The sequence below is a fragment of the Sminthopsis crassicaudata genome, chromosome 3 (assembly GCF_048593235.1).
Source record: "Sminthopsis crassicaudata isolate SCR6 chromosome 3, ASM4859323v1, whole genome shotgun sequence".
Classification (NCBI taxonomy): domain Eukaryota; kingdom Metazoa; phylum Chordata; class Mammalia; order Dasyuromorphia; family Dasyuridae; genus Sminthopsis; species Sminthopsis crassicaudata.
The window spans coordinates 435,794,017-435,818,900 of record NC_133619.1 but is presented as its reverse complement, the minus strand read 5'-3'; the positions used below and the strand labels follow the sequence as shown (position 1 = coordinate 435,818,900).

The following is a 24,884-nucleotide window of genomic DNA, read 5'->3' as shown; positions in this document are numbered from 1 at the left end:
GCAACCTTTTTTTCATGAGTATCTTTTCTTTAAATATTGGGGTGTTCTCATTGATTATAACTGAGATGTCATGAGAAAAAAAATTGTGTTAATTTTTAGTTTCTCCCTAGACTCCTTTTAAAAGCCTGTTAATTCAAGAGAACCAGGAAATAAAACAACCAACAGGATATTCCTTGAGTGCTTTTTTGTTCTAAAGTTTTAATATTCTTATATTAAAGTTTCTGTTATAATCTTTAGTATCTGGCAACTCACTCAGGAAGACCTAACAAGTTGGATAACAGCTACAATAAAAAATACCGTAAATGCTTCCTTTCCTTGATTATTTCTTTTTCACTAAATAATATTGTAGTTTTGTCCATAGAGATTTAAAATTTTAAGACAGTTGAAGCCAAGGTAAAGTTTTTTGTTTTGTTTTTAAAATGAAGTTTTGGTGAAGAGAGGAAAAGGAAATGTATCAAATATTTATTTTGAATACCCATTACAGATTTAAAGTTATAATAATAATCAAATGTAAGAGTTTGGACCAAATGGCTTCTGAGGTGCTTTATAATTTTAGATGTATAATACTATGAAAAATACTATGTACAACTTCACTTACCCATAATCTTATCCTGATTTTTATCTTTAAACAGTTAGCATAGTTTACACATACTATTGAACTTTAAATAATATGGCATCCCTCAGTTGTCCTAGTTTATGAGAAATTTAAAGAGAAGAAAGCAACTTCTCAATGGCTAATTTTGTTCTTATTGCTGCAAATATTTTAGATTTAAGATTAAAAGGCAGAAATCTGAGTGAGAAGAAACTAGTACATTTAATTAGAGATACTTGGAACTTGATGCTGGAAAGCTAATATCAATTGTTAGTAAAGCATAGTACAATTTTAGATGATTTATCCAGGAATAGAGTCTAAAATTCCTCTGAGTAAATCCTGCAACAAGGTGTATGACTTCTTCAGAATCTTCCATCTTTGCCAGCAGAGAAGAAATTGGTTGATGGTTGGAAATAGTTGCCCCAAACTATGAAATAAACCAATGTGAAGGAATTAAGATACTTATCTTTATCTTTCTAATCCTCTTCCTTCTCTTCCTAGAACTTGCTTTATTGATCATTCTTTTCATCTTAAATTTTCCCTCTCTTAATGATTCCTTGCTTCCTGTAAATATGCTGCTTTCTTCCTCCTTAAAAAACATTGACTTGACTGCTATCACCTCAGGTTTCTCTCTGTTGCTGCCTCTCTCTTGTACCCCTTCTTTCCCCCTACTAATTTCTTAGTCTGTCTCACTTCTTTTTTGGGCTAAATTCTCTTACTTTGGATTTAACAATTCAATAAGCATTTATTAAATATCTACTATGTTCCTGGCACTGTGCTAGTCCCTGAAGGTAATGCAAAATGCAAATGCAAATGCAAAAATGAAACAGTCTTGCTTATAAGTGATTTATCTAATATATACCTCTATATAGACAGATATATAAGCTTCTATATAGACATATATAAGAATATAGAGAAATTAAATGTATAATGGTTTCTGGATGATGGGAGCACTGTCAAATGGGAGGCATGAGGAAAGGTCTCCTGTAGGAAGTAGAAGCAGGCCTTTGAAAGAAACTAGAAATTGTACAAGTCAGAGATGACTTGGGGAAAGCATTCCTGCATGGAGGATGACTTATCCAAGGATGTATTTAGGCTGGTTTAGCAGATATGATGTATCTGGGCATAGTTCTAGACAGATTCTATTACAAATTTAGCATCCAATTTTAATTGAATTTTCCCCATTTCCCTCAATGCCAATCTTTTTAGTTTTCTTGATCACTTCTGAGAACAGATGTTTTATTTCTTCTCTTCTCAAATCACCTATTCCAACATCTTCCATCTTAGTAAAGGACTTTGCCTATCTCCCTGAAAAAATGCATCTGAAACATCCTCATCTTCTGAGATCTACATACACTTCAGATCATGTTATTAGAATGGACCCCAGCAGGGTTTCTGTTTGTAGTTAGGAACAGGGAAGAAAAACAAGTTGTTGTTGCCCACCAAGGTAGGTGCAGGGGCCTTATGTTGAGGTAAACAAGATATAGTTAACCATATACCCAGGTGCAAGGAGCTTGGGTTCTGCTATATATTTGTTTCTTGTTTTTCCCAAAACTTTGCCAATGTTAAGTAAACACTCCCTTGAGAAGATCTAACCAATAAGCAAAGAGTAACAATCTCCCCTTCCCCCACCAACCAACCTTCTGATGCTGCTTAGTTCTATCCTATCCTCCTTTATATGACAATAACACCTTTTTGTCTGAGAAACCATTCCAGTGTTCAGGTAATTCTTACTTGTCAAACTTGCTCACCCACTGCATTAGCATTTCTTTTTCTTTCCTCCTTTGCTTTAGGTTCAAGGATGAAATTGCTTTTCTTCCTCCAAAGAATCTTTTTCAGGATTTTCTCCCTTTGATTGTTTCTTATCCCTAATTCTCAGCTTCTACTTTTGGCTTTCTTACTGGCTTCTTCCTGGGTGCTTTCGATTTCTCCCATCCTTAAACAGAATTTCCCTTCAATGTAGCATCCCTTTACCTTGTAGTTCTCTAGCTCTTTGTTTTAGCCAGATTCCTAAGAAAACCTATCTATTGATTGACTCTACTTTCTTACATACTATTAACATCTCAACATTTAGGAATCCATGCTTTTTCCCCATCACTTGACTGAAACTACTCTTTTCAAGGTTTCTAGTGATTTCTTTCTTTTTAAAAAACTTACTTAAAAGCAATGATCTTTATAGTAGACATCAGGTGATTTCGTGAGGTTATTCTCTCATGATTCTCTTTTTACATCTTAGACTGCTTGATCACAGGATCAGACTCCATGACTCACTCCTAACATTTGTGTACTCCAGGACTTTGTTTTGTGCTTTCTTCTTTTCTTTCTCTGACTTCTCTTTTGGTAAAATATCCTCTCTTTTCAGATGACTCCTAAGTCTATATCTAACTGCCTTCTGAACTTTCTTCCCTCATTAGAATGTGAATTCCTTGAGAATAGGGATTGTCTTTTTATTTGTATTTGTATTAGTTGTTGTAGTAGTTGTATTAATATTGCCCCTGTCTATCTCTCTACCATTTTCTCTCTCTATCTCTTTCTAACCCCCTCCTCCCTCTTTCCCTCTCTTTTCCTGTTTTCCCCTTTTGTTTTCTGTCTCTTTTTCCCCAACCCTTTCACTCCATCCTTTTCAGATTTTATTCACTCTTTCTGATAAACTACAAGTAAATATTTCTACTGTAGAAAGGACAGCATAGTATATTTTCATGATTGAGGATGAAGATATCTCTGTAGACATCTTATACAGGGAAAAAATAACCTGACTGTTGAAATTTGGTTCTTTACATTAAGTTCCTTAAAGAAATTTTATTTATTGTCACTTTTTGATGATTTATTGTCACTTTTCTGGTTTTTGTCCTTGGCCTCTTGTCTTTTCTGGCTCTTGGCTTTCAAGGCCTTTTCTGTCATCTTTTACTGAAAACTCTTCAGGTTTTTCAGCAACATTATCATCATTACTATTTTTGCCTGACCCTCTTTCTTTTCTATCTGTCTCAATCTGACATTGTTAAAATTGTGCCTTAAATTTATGAGCTTTTTTTTTTTTTTTTCATTTAAATCAAATCACCATCCATTTAGTTCAAATCACCATCCATTTAGTCTGAGGACTGTCATTTCCCCCGAACCTTTTCACTTCTTAGGTTAGACTTCAAATCCATCAATCATGATTATCTAATGATTTGCACAGATCTGAAAAATTTTCTTTTTTCTTTCTCCTTATGTTTCATTATATTCTCATTTTTAATTTTTATTCTCAAAGAACTGTTTGTTTTTAGAACAATTATGGATCATGCTTTGAGTCACTAACATTCTCAGTAGCAATGTCATGTTCCTCATGAATTTCCTTGGCAACTGATGGCAGCATCTAGACTGTGTTTCATCTAGCACTATAGCTTCTTCCTTCCATGATGACCTAATCCCACTACTACAAACACAACCTTGGTCCCTATCTCTGAGATTTCCTTGTTACTTTCTTGAACTCCAGGCCTACATTTCCATTTGCCTGCTGGTCATCTTTACTTGGATGTTGATTTTAAAATAAACATGTCCAAAACTGAACTTAGTATTTTTCCTTCTAAACTTACCCTTTTTGCTAACTTCCCTGTCTCTGTTGACTTCTTCCATGTATCTCATATTTATCCCTTTCTCTCTATCCAGTAAATTAACTTCTCACTTAATTGCCATGATTGAGAAGGGGTATTTTTGTTCCATGTTTCCACATAAATTAATAGCAATTCAGGCATGATTTGAAAAGTTTATAAAACATTACTGTATGTTACTTTACCAAAATAATAATATTTTGAATTATTATTTATACATCTTAACCAGCTTTTAAAAATGTTTCATGTTCAATAAACCAGTTTTTAAACATACAAAAATAATTGTCTCTCCTACAATATGAAATTTTAACATCAAATTTTCATTTTAAGAAGTCATTTTTTATCTTTTCCTAAATACAGAGGACATGAGCCAATTTGATGTTTTTGATCAGTCCAAAAAAATGCAATCATAGCAATAAAAAAATAAAATTCAGTCAAATCGCTACAGAAAGCTTTTTTGGTTGTATGATACTCAGAATCCTAGGAAGTCCTGCATTCATACTGAATCCTGGTAGTCTCTTTCAGTCTTCTATTAAGTGTTTAGCTCAAGCAGTTGCCACTTGTTCAGTAATTAACAGGTGCATCCTATTCACATTTATTAATTATGAAGAGAATGGCTTTGTTGTCAATATGGAAGATAATTTCAGTTGCCTAAAAGCTTGGAAACCCTTTATTTTGCTTCCCGGTTTTTCATCATGTTTTAGTGAGATCATCTGAATTACTTTTCATGGGGTCAAGTTTGACTCAGTAGCCCTAAGGTAACAAAGTAGTAAGCTAGAAATTAGTGATCACTTACAAAAAGAACAAACTTTGTTGTCTTTAAATATCTCTTGGTTGAGAGCAAGGAGAAAATAATATTTTAGTCAAATTTTCCAACACTATATATATATATATATATATATATATATATATATATATATATATATATATATATATATATATATATATATATATATATTTTAAAAGCAATAAGCAATGTTATCAGATTAAATTAGAAGAAAATATAGGAGAACCCTAACCCTAAGCTAAGTTGTTATCTAAAGTGTTTATAAATTTAATATATTTAAATATTGAGCCCCCTAACACTTAAATATAAGTCGCTAACGTTATCTTAATTTTTTTGGGGGGGTAAGTAATCCATATATTAATTAGACTGGCTGATTGGTCAGTGGCTTTCTCTTGGTAACCAAAGACTTGGAGATCATAGAAATCACTGATGCTTAAGTATCCTTGGAAAAGCTATTTCCCCTGCTCGAGACAGGTGAAAACCAACCCTGACTGGTGAGCAAACTAGCATTTTCAAACTAACATTATTTTTAATGGAAAAATGGTAAAATAAATGATATGTCAACAGTTGGGGGATATCTAAACTGTTGTATATTCATGTAATAGAATATGAATAATACTAAAAATAATAGCTGACATTTATATAGCACTTTAACATTTGCAAAGTACTTAAATATATTACCTCATTTGTTCTTCATTCTTAGCCCTTTGCAGTAAGTGCTATTGTCCCCATTTTAAAGTTAAGGAAATGTAAGGCTAATGAAGGTTAGTTGGATTGCTGGATCACACAGATAGCAAAAGCTTGAACTTTGTGACAGTCCAGTATCCTATGAAATATTTTGTATATTTTAAGATTAAAAAAACTGATATGAAATGATACCTGAGTGAAAAATACAGACTTCAAAAAAGAGCATACGTGTTGACTTTCACTATTTAATGAAATTTCAAAGATGAACAGTTCATAAATTGGATACTATTTGTATACCATTTTTGCATAATATACTTTAAAACATTGTTTTTGTTTTTTTTCCAATTGGCAAGTAAAAGAAAGGAATATAGGGATATGGCATTTATAGTCTCTTTATTTTATTTTGCTTAATGTGAGGTTTGGGTTTTTGTTTGCTTTGCTTTACTTTATGATTGGTCATGCTTGGTAAAAGCACTTAGATAAATTGAGTGAATGTGGAAATTCAGAAAATGATTGAGTTATATGCCTATGTTCATATAGAAACAAGAAATGGAATCATTCTCCCATAGTAAATAACAAAAGAGTTATGGACAGAATTCTCAAAAAAAAATGAAAACTATTAACAATTATATGAAAGATTGTTCTAAATTACTAGTAATGAGAGATTCAAACCTAAACATCTCTGAGGTTTTATTTCATGAGTTAATTGACCAAGGTATCACATTTCCATAGGGAAAATTTAACAAATTTAAATCAGTTGTTATAGCAAGGAAATCAGAGAAACTTAGAAATTATCTCAGTGTTTCTTGCTTGAGCTCTTTGCAATCTGGAAATGATAGCCCAAAACAGCAACAGTTTTAGAATATACACACTTATGTTTTTTAATTCTTAGATGGTGGAGGGGTATGAAAAGTTTTTTTCATAGAACATATATAATGTTACAATTTACAAATAAATAAATTTGTGGTTCACCAAAAAGTCATTGGATAGGCACATGATGGACATTAGTAGGGTACATATTAATAACAAAAATTTGTGCATGAGGAACACACAGTAAATATCAGTAAAGATGTATAAGACCTAGGAAATGAGGACTGGTCACATAATGAGGAGATAATACAAGTAATACAAGAGATTTAGAGGGCCCCCAGTGTGATGATGACTGATAGAGAACCTATTGGAAGATAAGGATAAGAATTATACAGAATGAGATGGAGATAAATTTTGAGCTATACAATTGGAGGAAGTACCCATATTGATGACAGTATATATCTATTGGAGCAATGAATTCCCTCTTTAGGTTCAACAAACACAACACTGCTATAAACATTTGATTCTAAACCTTGGTTATTTGGAATGTGTCATTAATCTATGTTTTTGTTATTTATATATTTTTAATCTAATATCAGTACTTTGGATTATGATTATTTTATAGTACAGTTTAACCTCTTTTTTCATTTATAAAGTGAATGAGTTGGAGTAACTCCCAGCTTCAAATTTATGATTCTATGATATTATATATCTATATACCATGAAGGAAGAGGGACTGGCCCCATTAGTTTGGATTGGTACTTTATAGGTAATAAACAGATAAATATGTATATATTTATATATGTATGTCTACATACATACAGATATATATATATATGTGTGTGTGTGTGTATATATGTCAAGTAGCATGTGTGTTATTTGGTAATCTTGACCCATTGTTTTTCCATATAAATTTTGATATTTTTTAATCTACTTTTAAAAATTGTTTTTGTTTTTGTATTAATGTCATTGTTTTTGTTTTGTACTAATTAAAAAATTCCATTGTACTTAATTTGTCATTATTTGTAATAAAGTTTTAAATTTTCTTTCATTTATTCTTTGACTTTAATATACTATTTTATTAGTTTGCCACAATTTGTTGCCCATGGATGAGCATTTACAATATTGATAGGATTGGGTTTTTTTTTTTTTCTAACTTTGCCTTTTTATTATTTAGAAAATCAGTCTTCATTTAAGTCATCCTCTTTTGCTCATCTTTCCTTTGTTACTATTTCATTATAAGTTATACAAAGATACTTAAAATTTCTGCCTTTATGTGTTTTAATTAATAGTTCTTTAACCTTAGAACATAATTAGTTTCCATCCATTCCCTTGCATATTTTTACATTCTCAGTTTAACAAAATTTGTTCAGTGACTTCCATATACAGGGAATTCTACTCAGTATTGGATCTCCACTAGTTCCAGGCTTTAATTCTTTTGTGTATTCTTTTATTAAATTTGTCCAATTCTGATAGAAGAGTTAAAAACTTATTAGGTTTTAATAAGATTTTAGATTTTAATAATTTTATAAGCTATATCTTTTCATTTCTTTTCTTTTCTTTTACTTAGATGATATTCCATTTGATACATATGTAGTTAATACTCCACTTTCATGGAAGTAATTCCGTTCTTGGAAAACAATGCAAAAGTAAAAAATGCAAATGTTGATACACTGAAGTTATGGGAAATAGGAAGTTAGTTTCCTATGGCCACACAAAACTATGCAGCATATAATTCCATGTAACAAAACATTAATTCTGATAAAAGGCATATTTCCTAACATAGTAATCTCAAAATGACCCACAAAATACAGTAAATAAATACAGAAAATTAAATTGGTAACATGTAAAACATTTCCTTATTAATAATTCACTTTATTATACTGAATATATATATATTATATAAAAGACTTTTGTGTCCTCATGTTAACATCTCAGTAAATAAAACAAAATAATGATTTCAGGCAGTATTAATTTTTTTTTTTTTTTTTAGTATTTGTTTTTCAAATTTATTTAAAATAAGAAAAAAGAAAAACAGAAAAGGAATACAAAAGAGAACATTGTCATGTGCCCAGCAGAACATTAGGGGGGATTCAAAGTATATAACAACAAATAAAAGTTCATGAAAAAAATATATTAATAGAAGAAATTATATTCATGATTGTTTTCTTCCTTGCAAATTGTTCTTTTGTTAACTCTGCCTCAGTCTTTCTTTTGAGCTGTCCAATTGTTGATAGCAATCTTAATCATATGCTATATATTTCCCATGTTAAAAAAAAATAAACAATTTATCCATGTTGAGTTCCTTAAAATTGATTTTTGATATTGGCTTGTATAAGTTAAATTTTCTATTAAGATTGGGTTTGATTGATAGAAAGTCCTAAAAATCTGCAAGTTTGTTGAATGTCCAATTTTTTTCTCATTCAGTATTATAGACAATTTTGCTGAATATGATATTTTTGGCCGCAGGCCTGGTTCTTTTGATTGTGGGCAGATATGATTCCAGGACCTGTGGTTTTTTATTGTAGCAAACAAACAAATAAATGAATGAATGACTGAATGAATGAATAAATAATTAAATAATCAAATAAACAAATAAACAAACAGATAAATAAATATAATTCTAATTGTAGTTCCAGCATATTGGAATTGTTTTCTTGTTTCTTGCAAAATTTTCTCTTTGATCTTGGGATTTGGAAATTTTGGGATAACGTTCCTATGTGTTTTCCACAAAGGATCTCGCTGAGGCAGTGATCCTTAGATTTTTTTTCTATTTGTTCTTTTCCCTCCTGTTCTGTTACACCAGGGCAATTTTCTTTTTCTTTCTTTTCTTTTCTTTTCTTTTTTTTTTTTTCCCCCCCAGGACAATTTTCTTAGATTATTTCTTGAATTATTGTGTGATTTGGGGGAGAGGGCAAGAGTTTTCACAACTTTCAAGTAGTCCAATTTATTCCTATATTTTCTCTTTTTGATCTGTTTTCCGGATCTGTTGTTTTTCTTATGATTCATATTCTGTTCTATTTTTTCATTTTATAGAATGTTTTGTTATTTCTTGGTTTCTCATAGATTCATTAGCTTTTTCTTGCCCAATTCTAATTTTCAAAAAGTTGTTTTTGTCTTTGAGACTATGTCCTTTTCTAGTTGGTAATTAATTTTTTCCATAGTTGTTTTGTTTGTTTTTTTTAAGATGGTTTTTATTTTTTTAAGTTTTAATCCCAAGTTCTCTCACTTGGTTTCTAAATTCTTTTTTGATTTCTTCTGTAAATTCTCTCTGGGCAGGAAGCTATTTCATGTTACTGTTTGGGGTAGAAGCTTTTTTTTTTTTTTTTTTTTTTTTTTACTTCAGTCACTGCCTCTGAAGATGAATCCCAGTTTCTATATATGGAAACTATATGTTCCCATAGTATATTTCTATGGTGGGATTCTTTCTTCTTTGCTGATTCAGGTTTTTTTGGGTTTTTTTTGCTGAGGCAATTGCGGTTAAGTGACTTGCCCAGGGTCACAAAGTCAGAAAGTGTTAAGTGACTGAGGTCAAATTTGAACTCAGGTTCTGCTGCCTTCAGGGCTAGTGCTCTATCCACTACACCAACTAGCTACCCCTAGTATTCATTTCTTAATAACATGAAATTTATAGTACCATCAATACTGTGCAGCAAATAAAATTCTTAAAGTGAAAACATTTATAACTTGAATCTTAATCTTCCATTGTTTCAGATGGTGGTGTGGGTGTGTTGTATTATGTACCAAATAAATCACTTGGTGGATAGTATTGGAGTATATGAAGAAAACACCAGCTTGAAATAATCTGTCAGCAACATCTGCTTTATGACCCTTTGAGATTCTTAAGGGTCTCAAAATATGGGAGTATAGCAGAGGTGAGTAAGGCTGTAGCAGATGATGGGACCAGCAACCTTGATGTCTCTGGCCAGCTGGTCAGTTATGTCAAGACACTCTTCAATCTTGGAAACTGAATGGCCACTCTTGGGAGCTTGCTGTCCCAAAGACCTTGTTAAATTATCACATCTTAACAAATTTGCTCATATCACCTCTTTTATTTTTCTACTGTGTATAGTTGCCAATGCAAAAGTAAAAATGAGGTTATTCATAAAATTATGTGAATGTTTGAAGACCCAAAAGTTAAATGTGTGAATGTTGAGGCTTAAGCTCTGTGTGTATAGTATATTTTATAATATGTAAGAGCATATGATTAAGATTGATATCAATAATTGGACAGCCCAAAAGAAAGACTGAGGCAGAGTTAACAAAAGAAGACTCATGTTCCTGAATTCAAATCTGGCCTTAGACACTTCTTAGCTATGTGAACTTGTTCTTAGTAATGTAAACTTGAGTAAATCACTTTAACAGTGTTTGCCTCAGTTTCTTCATCTGTAAAATGAATTGGAGGAGGAAATGCAAACCATTACAGTATCTTTGCCAAGAAAACCCAAGTTGGACATAACAAAGTGGAAGTAAAAATACAAAACATTTTAAGATTTAAATCAGGTAACTATTTTCATGCTTAAAATCACTGTTTTCTTAAGAACATCGTGATAAAAAATTCAGTTTCATATATAAACAAAGCAATGAAAGATTCCTGTTCATTTTTCTTCATTTATTTTTATATGATTATATCAGATGAGTGTTCATCTATTATGGCATGTGGTGTCAAATGCTGATCTAAGCCTACTTTTTTACCAAACTACATTTTAGTTTTTGCAAGTAGTTCTTGGCATGTATGTAATCTTTCCTCAAATAGTTGTTATGGGATTTATTGAACAAAGAGTTGGTTATTGACTTTTAATGATTCTAATTATTTCTTCTCTTCTGTGTTTCATTGATCTTTTCTATTTTAAAATTAGTACCAAATAATTTTAATAATTCCTGCATTGTAATGAAAGTTATTCCTGCCTTTTAAAATTATTTCCTTTGGGATTTTTAGTTACTTTGTCAGTGGTTCTTAAGCATTTGTGTTATGAACCCTTTTACCGGAACAATAAAACCTCAGATTCTTCAAAATAATGTTTGTTACTTACATTTTTAATTGAAGAAGAAATTATAAATTAAAGGTACTGAAAATAAAAATATAAAGTTCCCCCCCCCCATATAAATTAATAGGCTTCCTGAATTCTTGTTTATATAGATATTTTGAGATTCTGTGGATCCTAGGTTCAGAACCCTTTCTTGAAATGAATTTCATTTTTATTTTATCTTAACTCCGTAGTGCCTTCCCAGGTGTAATTGATTGGCATAACATTGATTATAAGTTAATTTATGTAATATTGTCATTAAAAAATCATTAGCTTTTGTATTGATATTCTTACTTTGTAAAAAATTTTTGTCATAGATCTTTTTGGTAGGTTTACACCTATGAATCTCTCTCTCTCTTTTTTTTAATTAAAACTTTTTATTTTAAAAATATATGTATGGATAATTTTCAACATTCACTCTTGCAAAACTTTGTGTTTCAATTTTTTCTCCCTTCCTCTCTTCCTCTACCCCTCTCCTAGATGGCAAGTAATCCAATATATGTTAAACGCGTGCAGTTCTTCTATACATATTTCCACAATTATCATGTTGTACAAAAAAATTCAGATCAGAAAGGAAAAAAAGTGAGAAAGAAAACAAAATGCAGGCAAACAACAAAAAGAGTTAAAAATATTTTTTTCTGATCCATACTCAGTTCTCACTGAAATCCTTTCTCTGGGTGCAGATGGCTGTCTTCATTACAAGACCATTGGAACTGGCCTGAATCATGTCATTATTCAAGAGCCACATTCATCAGAATTGATCATCACATAATCTTGCTGTTGCTGTGTATAATGATCTCTTAATTTTGCTCACTTCACTTAGCATCAGTTCATGTAAGTCTCTCCAGGCCTCTCTGAAATCATCCTGCTGACCATTTCCTAGAGAACAATAATATTCCATAACATTCACATACCATAACTTATTCATCCATTATCTAACTGATGAGCATCCACTCTGTTTACAGTTTCTTGCCACTACAAAAAAGGCAAACATTTTTGCATATGTGAATTCTTTCCCCCCCTTTAGAACCTCTTTTTAGACTTTTTAAATGCTTAAAAAATTAAATAGGATTGTAAAAGAAACCAGTTATATTGCAATCTTATCAATAAATATTTTTTTAAAAGGACAAATTCATGGTCCCAACCTCTTCATGATTGACCTTCATCTTATAATATATCTACCCCAAAATCTCTTCTGTGTTTTGATCTTGTTTCCCCACAGCACTAACTCTTTCGAAAGACAAAGAAATTACTCTTTTCTCTGTTTATCTTCAGACTGAATGAGATTGCATCTCTAGTTTACTTAATTCTTTTGACTATTTTCTCCCCATTCCTATTTTGTATTGGCTTCTCTTCCATAGCTGATAGTGAATCACTGATAGGAGAGAATATAATTGTTGTTTAAATAATTTTCAGCTTTCCCTTTTTCTTTTCTCATGCTTTTTTAAGGTTCCCTTAAATCTTTAGCTCTTTTAGGTTCTTTTTGTAACTTGATTGTTTATTTTACCCCTCAACCCAATTTATTTCTGTCACTTATTAAAAAAGTATTTATCTGAGATAATTGGTTTCGTTTAGTCTTTTCCTGATAATTTTTACTTATTTACCTTCTTTGTGTTTGTTTTGTTTGGAATATAATATTCTGGTCACCACTTTGTCCTTGTTATGAAAATATTTCAGTTGTATTTCTCTTGTTTTTGGCCCCTTTCCCCTCTCCCTTCCCCCCCTTTTATTTTTTTCATTGAGATTAGACTTAATTTTGAAGACTTATCATTTGAATTGCATCTTAAATTCCTTGACTTTGAATATTGTGTTACTTTTTTTCTATGATTTCTCATGACTGAAATCATGTGGAATAAACCTAAATTATTCATATTGGCATTTATTTAGAAATCAGGATCTCCTGGCAGCTTGTAAAATTTAGTTCACTTTTAAATAACAGTTGTCAATTTAGAGGAGTTTTTCATTGGCAACAGTCTGCAAACTGATCAATTAAGCACTTCAATTTTCTATGTTCAAAGATTCTGTGTAGTTTTCTTGTATTTATTGTGTTATGTTATTCAGCATTTTTTGTTTGTTTCATCACGTTCTCCTTGGATACCTATTATCCTTAAGCTAATCCTTTGTGTCCTTAAAGGTCAGAAGAGAATTTTTCTGTGTTCTAAAGTTACAGCTTTTTGCTTCTTTTCTGGGAAATTCAAAGTTAGCCAACATTTATTTTCTTTCCTATCTCCCATTTTTCCATCATTGGAAAAAAAAATAAAAAGAGAAACCAGCTCTTTAGTATAATATACATAGTTAAGCAAACCAAATTTCCACATTGACTATGTACAAAAATGTATGACTCAATCTATATCTTGAATCTACTCTCTTTGTATCAGAAGATGGGTAATATGTTTACTCACTGATCCTCATTAGATATTGTTTTCAGTCATTCCAGTGACACAATGGTCTTTTTTTGGGGGGGGGCGGGGTAAAATTCATTAAAAATACTTTGCTATCCATTCTTTTTGGTAAAATTTTCTGACATGAGGTCTTTTAAGATAAACCATAGTTAGTATCCCTTGAGGTTTTAAGTTCTTATTGTTCAGGATCTTGCCTTAGATACATTTTCATAATTCCCATAATACTTTGAATACAATAGAATTCAGGCATATTGGATGTGTATTTTAGAGCACAATTGTTTTACTTATTTCTTCTGCCTTATTTTACCTATCTTCTATAAAAAATGCAAAAATATTTTGATTTAAATAATGGTACTGTCATGTAAAAAGCATTCATCCTAGTTTTCCTTTACTCATTTCTAGTCAGTAGCACTCATTCTCTTTGAATTTATCTGTAATTTACCTTGAGATCTGTAATTGTTCAATATGATAAACAGAACCATTTAATATCTTAGTTGACATTTTTGTATTGCTGTTTCCATTTTTGTGTAAACAATTACACTGTTGGTTTATCCTACTAGTTTTTAATCCTCTTCTGATCCATTAGGATCCTCCTGAAAATGCAGGCTGTCCATTTCTTGGTCATCATATTTGCTTGTGTGATCTGCCCAACATTTCATTACATGATAAATTGCTTCTAGTTACTATTGCCATCTCTACCTTTTGTGGAGCTCATAATTTGTCAAGTGGTCATACAGGAGGATTTGCACATTGTTCTTTCTATCCATTGTCCAATGACTGCCCAAGAAATAGGTTTCTTCATGTCACTCTGGACTAACATTTCAATATATAGATTGTTATGGGCAACTTTGAGAGGTAGAACATTGCTGCCTTGATCTTCATGGACACCTGGTAAGTCAAAGTGGTATAGATGTGACTGAAATTGATTCAGGGCATTTCATATCTTTTTTTCTTTTTAAAAAAGGGGGAGAGGGTTTAAAAATGTATTTTTTCCCTTATTTTTCCCCTGTGCTCCTCCTTTTTCCTCTCCTAGAAAGCCATCCTCCATCAGCTTAGCTGATTAATTATATTTAAAAAGTTTGGAAATATATGTTTAATGTGCATCATTTATGGACCTTCCGTCTTTGTAAAGGGGTGGAATGGGAAAATCTTTTATGTCTCTTCTTTTAAGCCTAGCTTGTCCTTTATAAAATTTTTTTTTTTTTTGCAATATTCACCTTTGATTTCATGTGTGTGTTTGTTGGTTCTTTTTATTTATAATTTTGCAGTCATTAATGGGTACAGTTATCCCTTTTGCTTTGGTATGTTATGGTTTTGATATACTACAGGTTGGCATAAGAAATTAAATGAGAATTTTTGGGGAGTTTTGCCTTTTGAGAAGGCATAGATGACATACAAAGGTCAGCAGATGCCACAAAAAAAGTTGAAATTCAAGAATGTGTAAAATATATGTATACTATTGTATAACATCAACATATTTTATCTTTTAATACTATAGTAATTCAGATATCTTCTCTGGTCCGAAGGGAGGGCCAAAAAATTTATGTAGATTTTCCAGATTTGGGGGTGCAGCATGCTTAACTCCCACAATGTGGAAGAGATAACTGTATTGCTCTCTTGACTCTATTATTTCACTCTACTTTAATTCATGTAGATAGTTTATTTTCTATTCAAGCTGTTATCCTGCCCACTTGGTGGTTGAGACAGACTTACTCAGCTACTTCTTGATCCCTATATTTTTATTATGCTTTTTGTAACCATGCACAATAACAGTAGTGTAATAATTTTTTATGCTGGCAATTATTCAGTAAATGAAAGATGCCTCAAATTAGTTGCTATTTATCTCATTTTGAATTAGAAACATAGTCTTTCATATAATCATCAGATATTGATTGAGCACCCACAGGATGCCATACTACTTATTCTATTAATGCAAGTTGTTTTCATTCTATTTAGCCTAATCACTTTCAGATGTCAGCTTTTTCTTTGAGGAGGTCTGATTTTAGCAGTGATTGACATTGGTATTGAACATTATTTGGTAGGGTGTGCCAAATCCTTGATCACAATGATTTCATCTTGTCATTTAGTTTGCATTAAAGTGTCCATCCAAAGCATGGGAACAAGTTGAGTGATCTTGATTATTTATCATAATTAAAATGTATGTTGGCTCATTTTGGGTTCAGGTATATATAAAAAACAAATAACTATTGCTGTGGTCAAAGATTAAAAATCTTGATAAGGGTGCTTGTATTAGATTATACTTGTTCCTTTCTAAAAATCATAGAAGTGTTATTTAAATGGATTTTTCAATATTCAGACCTATAGAATTCACTTTTATTTGAACTTCAGTTTTACTCACTTAAAAAACCCATAGTGAAGTTTACAGTGATAAATGGGCAATTTTCTCCAAGAATTCAATGGAAATGACTCTTAGTTTTGGAATATATTTTGTTCTCATCTCACTCCTTATAACCATGACCTTTTTTACTACAATTACTACTGATAACTAACATTTATATAGTGCTTACTATGTGTCAAGCTTACAAACACTTTGCAATTATTATCTCATTTGATTCTCACAAGAGCATTGAGGTGCTCCTATCCTCATTTTACAGATGGAAAAATAGGTAAATAGAGGGTTGAATGACTTATCCAGGGTAACATTGCTACTGAGGTCAGAGATTGGAGTTTAACTCAGATTTCTTCTTGATTTTAGGCTTAGACTCTATCCATTATTCCACCTATAACTGTGCCTGTCACTTAATTCTTAGTAAAATCAATTTTCCCTTATCTTCATTAAAGCCTCAATCTCATGTCTTGCTGTGTTATGCAAACTTCTTAAATAGTATGCCATATACCCTGCCAAGGTAGAAAGATCCATCCCCAAAAGGTTGAAAACCCTGCCCCTCTCCCCCTGTCCTCCATGGAATAATCTCAATTGTAGAGGAGTTGTGACCTGTATTGGTGATGGCTCTATGAACATAATTGGAATCAAGGATTCTTGAAATAATGGTTGTATAAACATACCTTAGAGATACTGCAGGTTTGTTTTCAGACCACTTAAAGTGAATATTATAATAAACTGAATCACATGAGTTTTTGATTTTTCTGATGCATATAAAAGTTATGCTTACACTACACTATAATCTATTAAGTGTGTCATCGAGCCTTCAACCCTAGTCTTTTTTGCTGGTAGAAGGTCTTCCCTCAATGTTGATGACTATTGAATGATTAAGATAGTGGTTGCTGAAGCTTGGAGTGGCTCTGGCAATTGAACAGTGAGGTTTGCCTCTTCAGTTGACTCTTCCTTTCACTTGAACTCTTAGAGGTCATAGGGTTATTAATTGGCCTAATTTCAATAATACTGTATCACAGGAAATGGGAAGGGTCAGGGAGAAGTGGGAGGCAGACAGGGAACAGTCCATGAAGCAGTCAGGATATACACATTTATTAATTGAATTCTAAAATACTGATCACAGATACCCATAATTGATAAAATTAATAGAGAAAAAGTTTAAAATGTTATGGGAATTACCAAAATATGACACAGAGACATGTTATGAACACATGCTGTTGTTAGAAAAATGTTACCAAGAGACTTGTTCAACTCAGGGTTAGCACAAACCTTTAGTTTTCTTTCTTTCTTTCTTTTCTTTCTTTCTTTTTTTTTTTTTTAAAGTGCAATATTTGTGAAGCTTTATAGATACACCTGTACTCTGGGAAGATCACATTTGACCTCTCAGTGATTTAAAGTTCTAAGTTGCAGAATGATTGCTGATATATATTGGTAGAGGGAATTAATTTAATGAAAGTTCTAAGACTGAGTCACAGGTGTGTGAATAGTCTTCCTTAACCCATATGAGTTAACAAAAATTTTAAATAGAAAGTTATATTTGTGATTCTGCTTTTATTACCAAAATTATTCTGATAAAATTGTTTACCTTTTTAATTCTGTAAATTAGAAATGTTAGAATGATTCAAAAGATGAGGAAGACATACAGAACATAAATTTAACTCATCATATCTAAAATAATATAATTTGTGGTGTTCTATGTGGTTTCTTATTAGACAAAATTAAAAGCAGTAGTGTTTTTGAAAAAAGAAAGAAAACTAGAGATTAAGAGGCATACACTTGTTTTCTAGTCAGGTTCAACATCTGACTTGCTTGTGGAATATAGTATTTCTGATTATTTATTGGTTCATTGCCACTGTGCATAGTAGTGCCATCAAGAATATACTCTTTTTACAGTTTTACAAACTATAGAATTTATTAGCTGATGGATAACTGAAATGTCATGATGACTTTTGAAAAATGTTTTAAAAATTGTTCTAAATTTAATAACCATAAATAGTTACCTTAGTAACTCAACAATTTGTCTAAAAGAATTGTATGTAAAATTATAAATTTTTAATTTATGCTAGTTTGTTTTGTTTTGTTTTGTTTTTTTCCTGAGGCAATTGGGGTTAAGTGACTTGTCCAGGGTGACATAGGTAGAAGTGTTAAGTGTCTAAGATCATATTTGAACTCAGGTCCTCTTGACTTCAGGGCTGGTACTTTATCCACCTAGCTGTCCCTGTGCTCAGTTTTTAAAATGTCTAGTTAATTTGAACAAAATAATTTTTTAAAAACTAGTTTGATCCATGTTTCTCCTGTCTCCATAAAAATTTATTGTTATTTATTTTAATCATTGTCTGTATATATATTATTGTGATTCTGCTTTCTTCAGTTTGTCATTGTCCCTCTTTCAGAACAAAGGACAAGCAACAAATTTTTGCATATTTGAATATTAATACATAACATTTCTTATGACAGAATAGCATTATATTCATTTAGGAACAATATATGCAACTACTCAATTGTTGAATATATGGGCTGTTTCCACTTTGGGGAGTGAGGTTTTGTGTTTTGGTTTTTATGGGTTTTTAAATTTTTATCCTTTTTTATAAAGTTTGGACATTTTTGTACAGGGATGTGGTACTATGAAAAATTAGTTAGATAATAGGCTTATAGTAAATATTAAGCATCTACTATATGTCAGTCACTATCTAGGGTTACAAGAAGAAGCAAAAGGCTACTTCTCCCTTCAGGGAGTTCACAATTTAATGATAAAAGGTACAAGCAAACAAGTATTTGCAAAGACTTTTAAGAGAAATAAGAAATAATTGAGAAAGAAGGTGCTTGAATTAAGAGAAATGAGGGAAAATTTCCTTTTAGAAGATAGTATTTTGATTGGGACTGAAAGGAAAATCAAGGAAGGCAATTGGTAGTGATGAAGAAAAAGGACATTCCAAGCAGAGGGGGTAGCCAGAGAAAATACTCAGAGCCAAAAGATGGCACATTGTGTCTAGGAGGCCAGTGTCACTGGATTGAAGAGTACATAGCAAGAGAGTAAGGTGTAAGAAGACTGGAAAAGTAGATGGGGAGAGCAAAGTTATGAAGGGCTTTTTGAATACCAACCAGAAATTTTTGTATTTGATCCTAGAAATAATAGGGAATCCCTGGAATACATTAAATGGGGAAGAGGGAAATGGGGTGACCTGATCTATTAAAAAAAATCAATTTATTGGTTGAAAAGAGAACGTTGACAAGGTTGAGTCAGAAAGCACTTGGGTTTAAATCCAGTTCTGTTGCTTAATAAGCCATTTCACTTCGTGGGGCTCTGTTTTCTAAACTATAAAATGAAGGCATTGAATTAGATGATCTTGGAGGTCCCTGCCAGCTCTAAATTTGTGAGATATGCACCCCCTCACACACACACATACACACAAATATACATATACATGCATATATTGTGTGTGTGTGTGTATGTGTGTGTGTGTGTGTATATATATATATATATTTTTTTTTTTTCTTTTTTCTGGAGGTCCCTGCTAGCTCTAAATTTATGATATATATTACGAGTGTGTGTGTGTGTGTATGCTGTTTATAATTTTATTTTTCCCCCTTTCAAAAAATTTCTAGTATATAGTCAGACTTGGAATCACTGCATCAGAGAACTTTTGTAATCATGAGCATTTTCATCTGGACCATTTCACATTTCTACCAGCAGTGAAGTCATCTCTTTTTCCACAGCCTTACCAATATTGAATTTTATAGTTTTAAATTTTCTTTGCCAATGGATGAGTATACTGTGACATATCAAAATTCTAAAAATTTGGATTTCTTTGATTTTAAGATAGTTTGAAAAAATGTTTTGATGATTACTAATTATTTGTGTTCCATCTTTAAGAACAGTTTGTTCATGTCCTTTGGCCATTTATCCATCAGGGAATAGACCTTACATTTATAAATTTGGGTTAATTGCTTATTGATTTTTAATGTCAATTTTTATCAGATATATTTATGCTTCCATTAAACTATTCTTATGCTTGTCTCATTGTGGCATGGAGGTGATCCTGAATTCTTGAAGGTTACACCAACAAAGCATAAGCTCTTGTAGGTTATATACCAAATTGGAAAAGTTTTGAATAGGGCTCAATAATTGTCTGTCTTTTGTCTGAGAATCAGCCTTAAATGTGGAGAGCTTCATTAGTAGACTGTCTATGGGAGTGGAGAATTTTTCAGATGTAACATTCACAAAGATCGTCTTCTACAAAGGCATACATAGTAGGTATATCAGGACCAGTATTGGTAAAGGGCCTTAAGCTAGGATTAAAAATTTTAGTTTAATAGAGAATTCAGGGCCATTGTCAAAGTTGACTGACTTTTAATAATGAAAACATATATTTGAATTCAAGCCTGTGATAAGTAAATCATTTATACTAAGTGGTGGTAACATATTCCAAAAGTATTAGAGGAAATGATTCCCTCAATATTGCTATTTCGCCAATATTTTCTATTAGAAGTTTTCTTTCTATTTTTGAATTTGGGCAAGTCACTTAACCCCTGTCTACCTCAACTTGCTCATCTATAAAATGGGGATATAAGATCTACCTCCCAAATTGTTGTGAGGATAAAAGGAGATAGAAATCATTTTGTAAAATCTTCCATACAGAAGTGGTAGCATGCTTCATCATCAGTCCTCTAAAACTGTGGTTGGTCATTGTGTCGTTTAGCATTCTCAAGTCTTTCAAAGTTGTTTTCCATTATAATGTTAAATAAATTGTTTTCCCAACACTAATTAATTTACTCTGCATCAGTTCATGCATCAGTTCAAGTCTTCTAAGGTTTTTTTGAAATCTCCATTTGTATACTATAATTTGTTTAGCCATTTCTCCATGTATGGATACCCCCTTAGTTTCCAGTCCTTTGTTCCTACAAAAGCAGCTGCTCTAAATAATTTTGTACCTATGGGACCTTATCTCCTTTCTTTAATTTTCTTGGGATAGTTTCCATTTAGTGATTTTTTTTTTTTTTTTTTTGAGCATAGCACCAGATTGCTTTTCAGAATAGAAAATCAGTGTGTAGTTATAGGAACTGTGTATTATAGTGTGCCTCTTCTCCTTCAACTCCCAATAATTGTTATTTTTCTCTCGGGGGAGGGGGGCATTTATCCTTGCCAATTGACCCCAGAGTTACTTTAATTTGCATTTCTTTAATTTGGGGGCATTTATTGGTAATTTGGGACATTTTCCATATATTTGTTATTAGGTTGGATTTCTTTGAAAACTGCTTAAGAAACCCAAGACCCTGTGTTTCAGAACTGTTACTCATGTAAATTAGTAGAGGAAGATTCCTCATGGGAAAGTATACTATGCCAATGAAGCAATAGGTTGTAATAATAATAAAGTGGTAAGTAATAAATTAGTGTGTTGTTTACCTTAGTTTACATTTGGTTGCTAATTATATTTTTTTAGTCCAGAGGTTTTAGTTTTAAAATTATAGGTAGTGATTAAAAACATGGGAACATGGACTTCACCTAAAAAAAAAAAAGAGAGACTTCTATATTTGTTAAACAAAGAGAAGTCATGTATTGTGGCCCAGGAAAGACAAAAACAATCGTAAAGAGATCTATGTAGATTGCCCAGGACATCTCCAGATAAGAGAGGGGTGTAAAAAGCTGTGAAAGAAAGATCATGGAAGGAAGATGTTACTGACCTTTAATAATATTTTTAAGTGAACTAGCTGGTAAATAAACCAGATATTATATTTAGTTAAGAGGAATCGAAGCAGTAGAAATCTGCAGCATTTTAGGAAGATATGAAGAGTGGGGGTGGAGGAGCAAAAAGAAAATGAAAATCAATCACAAGTCAAGGGGAAAAGAAGTCAAGTAATGACTTTTCATCGTTTTTAGACTTGAGAAGTAGAACAATTAATAATTGATTTAAAAAATTAGAATTGTACTGTTTTACATTTACATTCTTAAGAATGCTTTGTCTTATATATTGGTACCTGACTAGCAATATTGATTTTTAATAGTAAACTGACATTTTGCTTGTGTTTGGAAAACAGGTGCTTCACAGCTAAATTGTGTGTTGCTGGATTTTTTCATATTGTTTTGACTATGTTCACATATATTAGAGTTCTTTTTAAAAATTGAAACATACATATTTTACTTTCTTGTCATAAAGAAATTATAAAGTGCAACTGGCTTGAACTCTGACTGTTCTACCAGAAGTTTGTTTTAGGAAACCATAATGAATGATAATTCTCATGAGTTTACTCTGCTTCTGCTGGTTTCTAGGCCTTTTTGCAAATGTGCGAGCTCCCCATCAAAGTAGTTTGTAGAGCAAATGCTGAATACATGTCTCCATCTGGTAAGTTATATGCATTTTTAGTTGTATTAAATAAACTATTTAAGTGTTAATAATATTCTTGTTACATCCAAACACAAAAAACAGAATTATCCTTTTAATGCCCTTGTATTATTATTATTTTTTTTTTGCCTATCTTACAGTTTGCTATTATTTGGAATTATAAAATCAACTCTTTTTAAACTGAAGAGTCTTAGGATGGTAAAGCCTACTTATTTAAATTGAGTTAAGACCATTTTTAGAATGCTGTGTAAATTGTTTCAAAAAAATTGGTGTTAAAGAGTGTTTATTCTAGCATTTTTATCCCTAAATTCTTCAAATTTTCTTTGTCATCTTACATTTAGCCCTTACACTGAGCTCTTTCATCTTCAGAACATTTTGTAAATATTAATCTATTCAAGACTTCTGTTCAATTTTATAGTTTTACAGATGGAAGAACATCAATAAGTAGCACAACTAAAATGAGTAGCCATAGATCTTACATGAAATTACCAATTGAAAACTCATGGCTACTAGTTTCTTATTTCTTTCTTATTTCTTTAAATGCTGAGAGCACTTTTTTAGATGGCAGGTCTTAGGATGCTATTTTATTAACATTGCGCCTTTTCTGATATTTTCATGTCTATTGTTATTTCTGAGATATAAAATGACAAATATAAAAATAATATTTACCATTTTAAATGCTATTACATAATATGGACTAAATAATTTTAGTTCATTTAATTAAAAAAAAAGAGTAGTGCTGGGTACTTTACAAAATGAATTCCAAATGTATTATTGACATAATAATTATAATGTTGGTTTGTATATGGCAATAATTAATATCTGGGTTAGAAGTAAGTTTCATGAATGTATCCGTTGGTAGTAATGCAAATATGTTACAGTGCTTTTTGGGAAAAAGAGTGTCTTATCATTGCAATGACAGCTGAATGAAGTGTAGTGTTAAATACCATTTCCATCCCAAGTATAGCAATAAAATAAATTAGAATGAGAAAATTTCCTCACTTTGTTCAACTTGAGCATTTCACTTGAATACCATCTATATTTTACTTTTGAGTACCTATTTGTAACATTCCCGTATTTAAAGTGTAGTGCCCATCTTTTTATTTCCTGAACTACTCTACTCATTAATAATTATTATGATGAAATCTCTCAGATATCTTTAAGCAAAACTTTTTATTGAGCATTTGTATAATAACAGAAATAAATACTTGTATGCTTACAATGGTTTAGGGTTTACAAAATAATTTCTTCTTGATCTTACCAAATCAGTAGGACAGTATTATTATTTCTATTTTACAAATGAGGAAACTGAATCTTTGAGATAATAAGTAGCATGGTTACACAGGCAGGATTTAAATCTGCATTTCCTGACTTAAGGGCTAGCATTCAAGGTAATAGTTTCACAAGCCTTTTTATTATTTTTTTCCATGATGAAAGTCATTGTGGTAGGAGGTGAAGAGAATTGTTTGTGTGACCATCGGTAAATGGTCCTTTGAACACAAATTTCATTTGACCTTTCCAAGATAGCTAACATTCTAAAAATGGTAACATAGGATCTCATATAAAAGACTTATTGTATTGGTAGCTAAAATTGAAATCTTAAATAGGAAAAAGTCTTGAGAAGCCATCTAATGCATCCCCCATTCCTAAAAAGGCTGTACTTTATCTTGAACATCTGCCCTTTTAAAAATTTAAAACATTCATTTTCAAAAAGTTTTGAGTTCTAAGTTTTTCTTTCTCCCTCCTTCTTTCCCCTCTCCTTAAAATGGTAAGCAATTTGTTATAGGTTATATAATTAAAAGTAGAATGAGTGTCCTTTTAAAGAGATCTGAGAGAGAAAATTCCTCAAATTTGGTATTTTGATCTTGTTAACTTTGTACAGAAATGGAGGGAACACTTTAAAAAATAGAAACCAAGGCAGGACCAGCTCTTATTTTATATCTTGTGAAAAGCATGAAACCCAGAGTTTTCTTTTGTGAAGAGAATAATTCAGACAGTGTCACATGATTGGTGCCAGACAACGACAGCTTCAGTGTACAGATGTCAGATACCTGCAAAATAATCAGCCGATAGCTTTGTTTCCAATTCTAAACAAAGCTGGTGGTGTAAGAAGTAATCTTGTATTTCATCTCCTCCTATATGTCCTTGATTATAATTATTGATCTAAATTATTTTTGTGGCAAGAATAAGAAATAAAATTTTATTTTAAAATTAAGCACACTGGGAAATTACTTTCAGTTTAGCCTTTTCATAGAACCCTTTCAATCATAAATTATTTTCATTCATGAAGGA

At 31.5% G+C, this 24,884-nt stretch overlaps 1 protein-coding gene across 3 annotated transcripts in view; it reads left to right on the top strand.

Moving 5' to 3' along the window:
- The window catches only part of MTX2 (metaxin 2), an 83,598-nt gene that overhangs the window by 47,073 nt on the left and 11,641 nt on the right, over positions 1 to 24,884 (top strand). For 2 of the 3 annotated variants that reach the window (XM_074303029.1, XM_074303028.1), the window contains exon 4: positions 22,520 to 22,592. In XM_074303029.1, coding sequence (XP_074159130.1) covers positions 22,520 to 22,592 — 73 coding nt within the window. Of the gene's footprint in view, positions 1 to 22,493; positions 22,593 to 24,884 lie in introns of all 3 variants that reach the window. The other variant, XM_074303030.1, reaches the window with a different exon arrangement.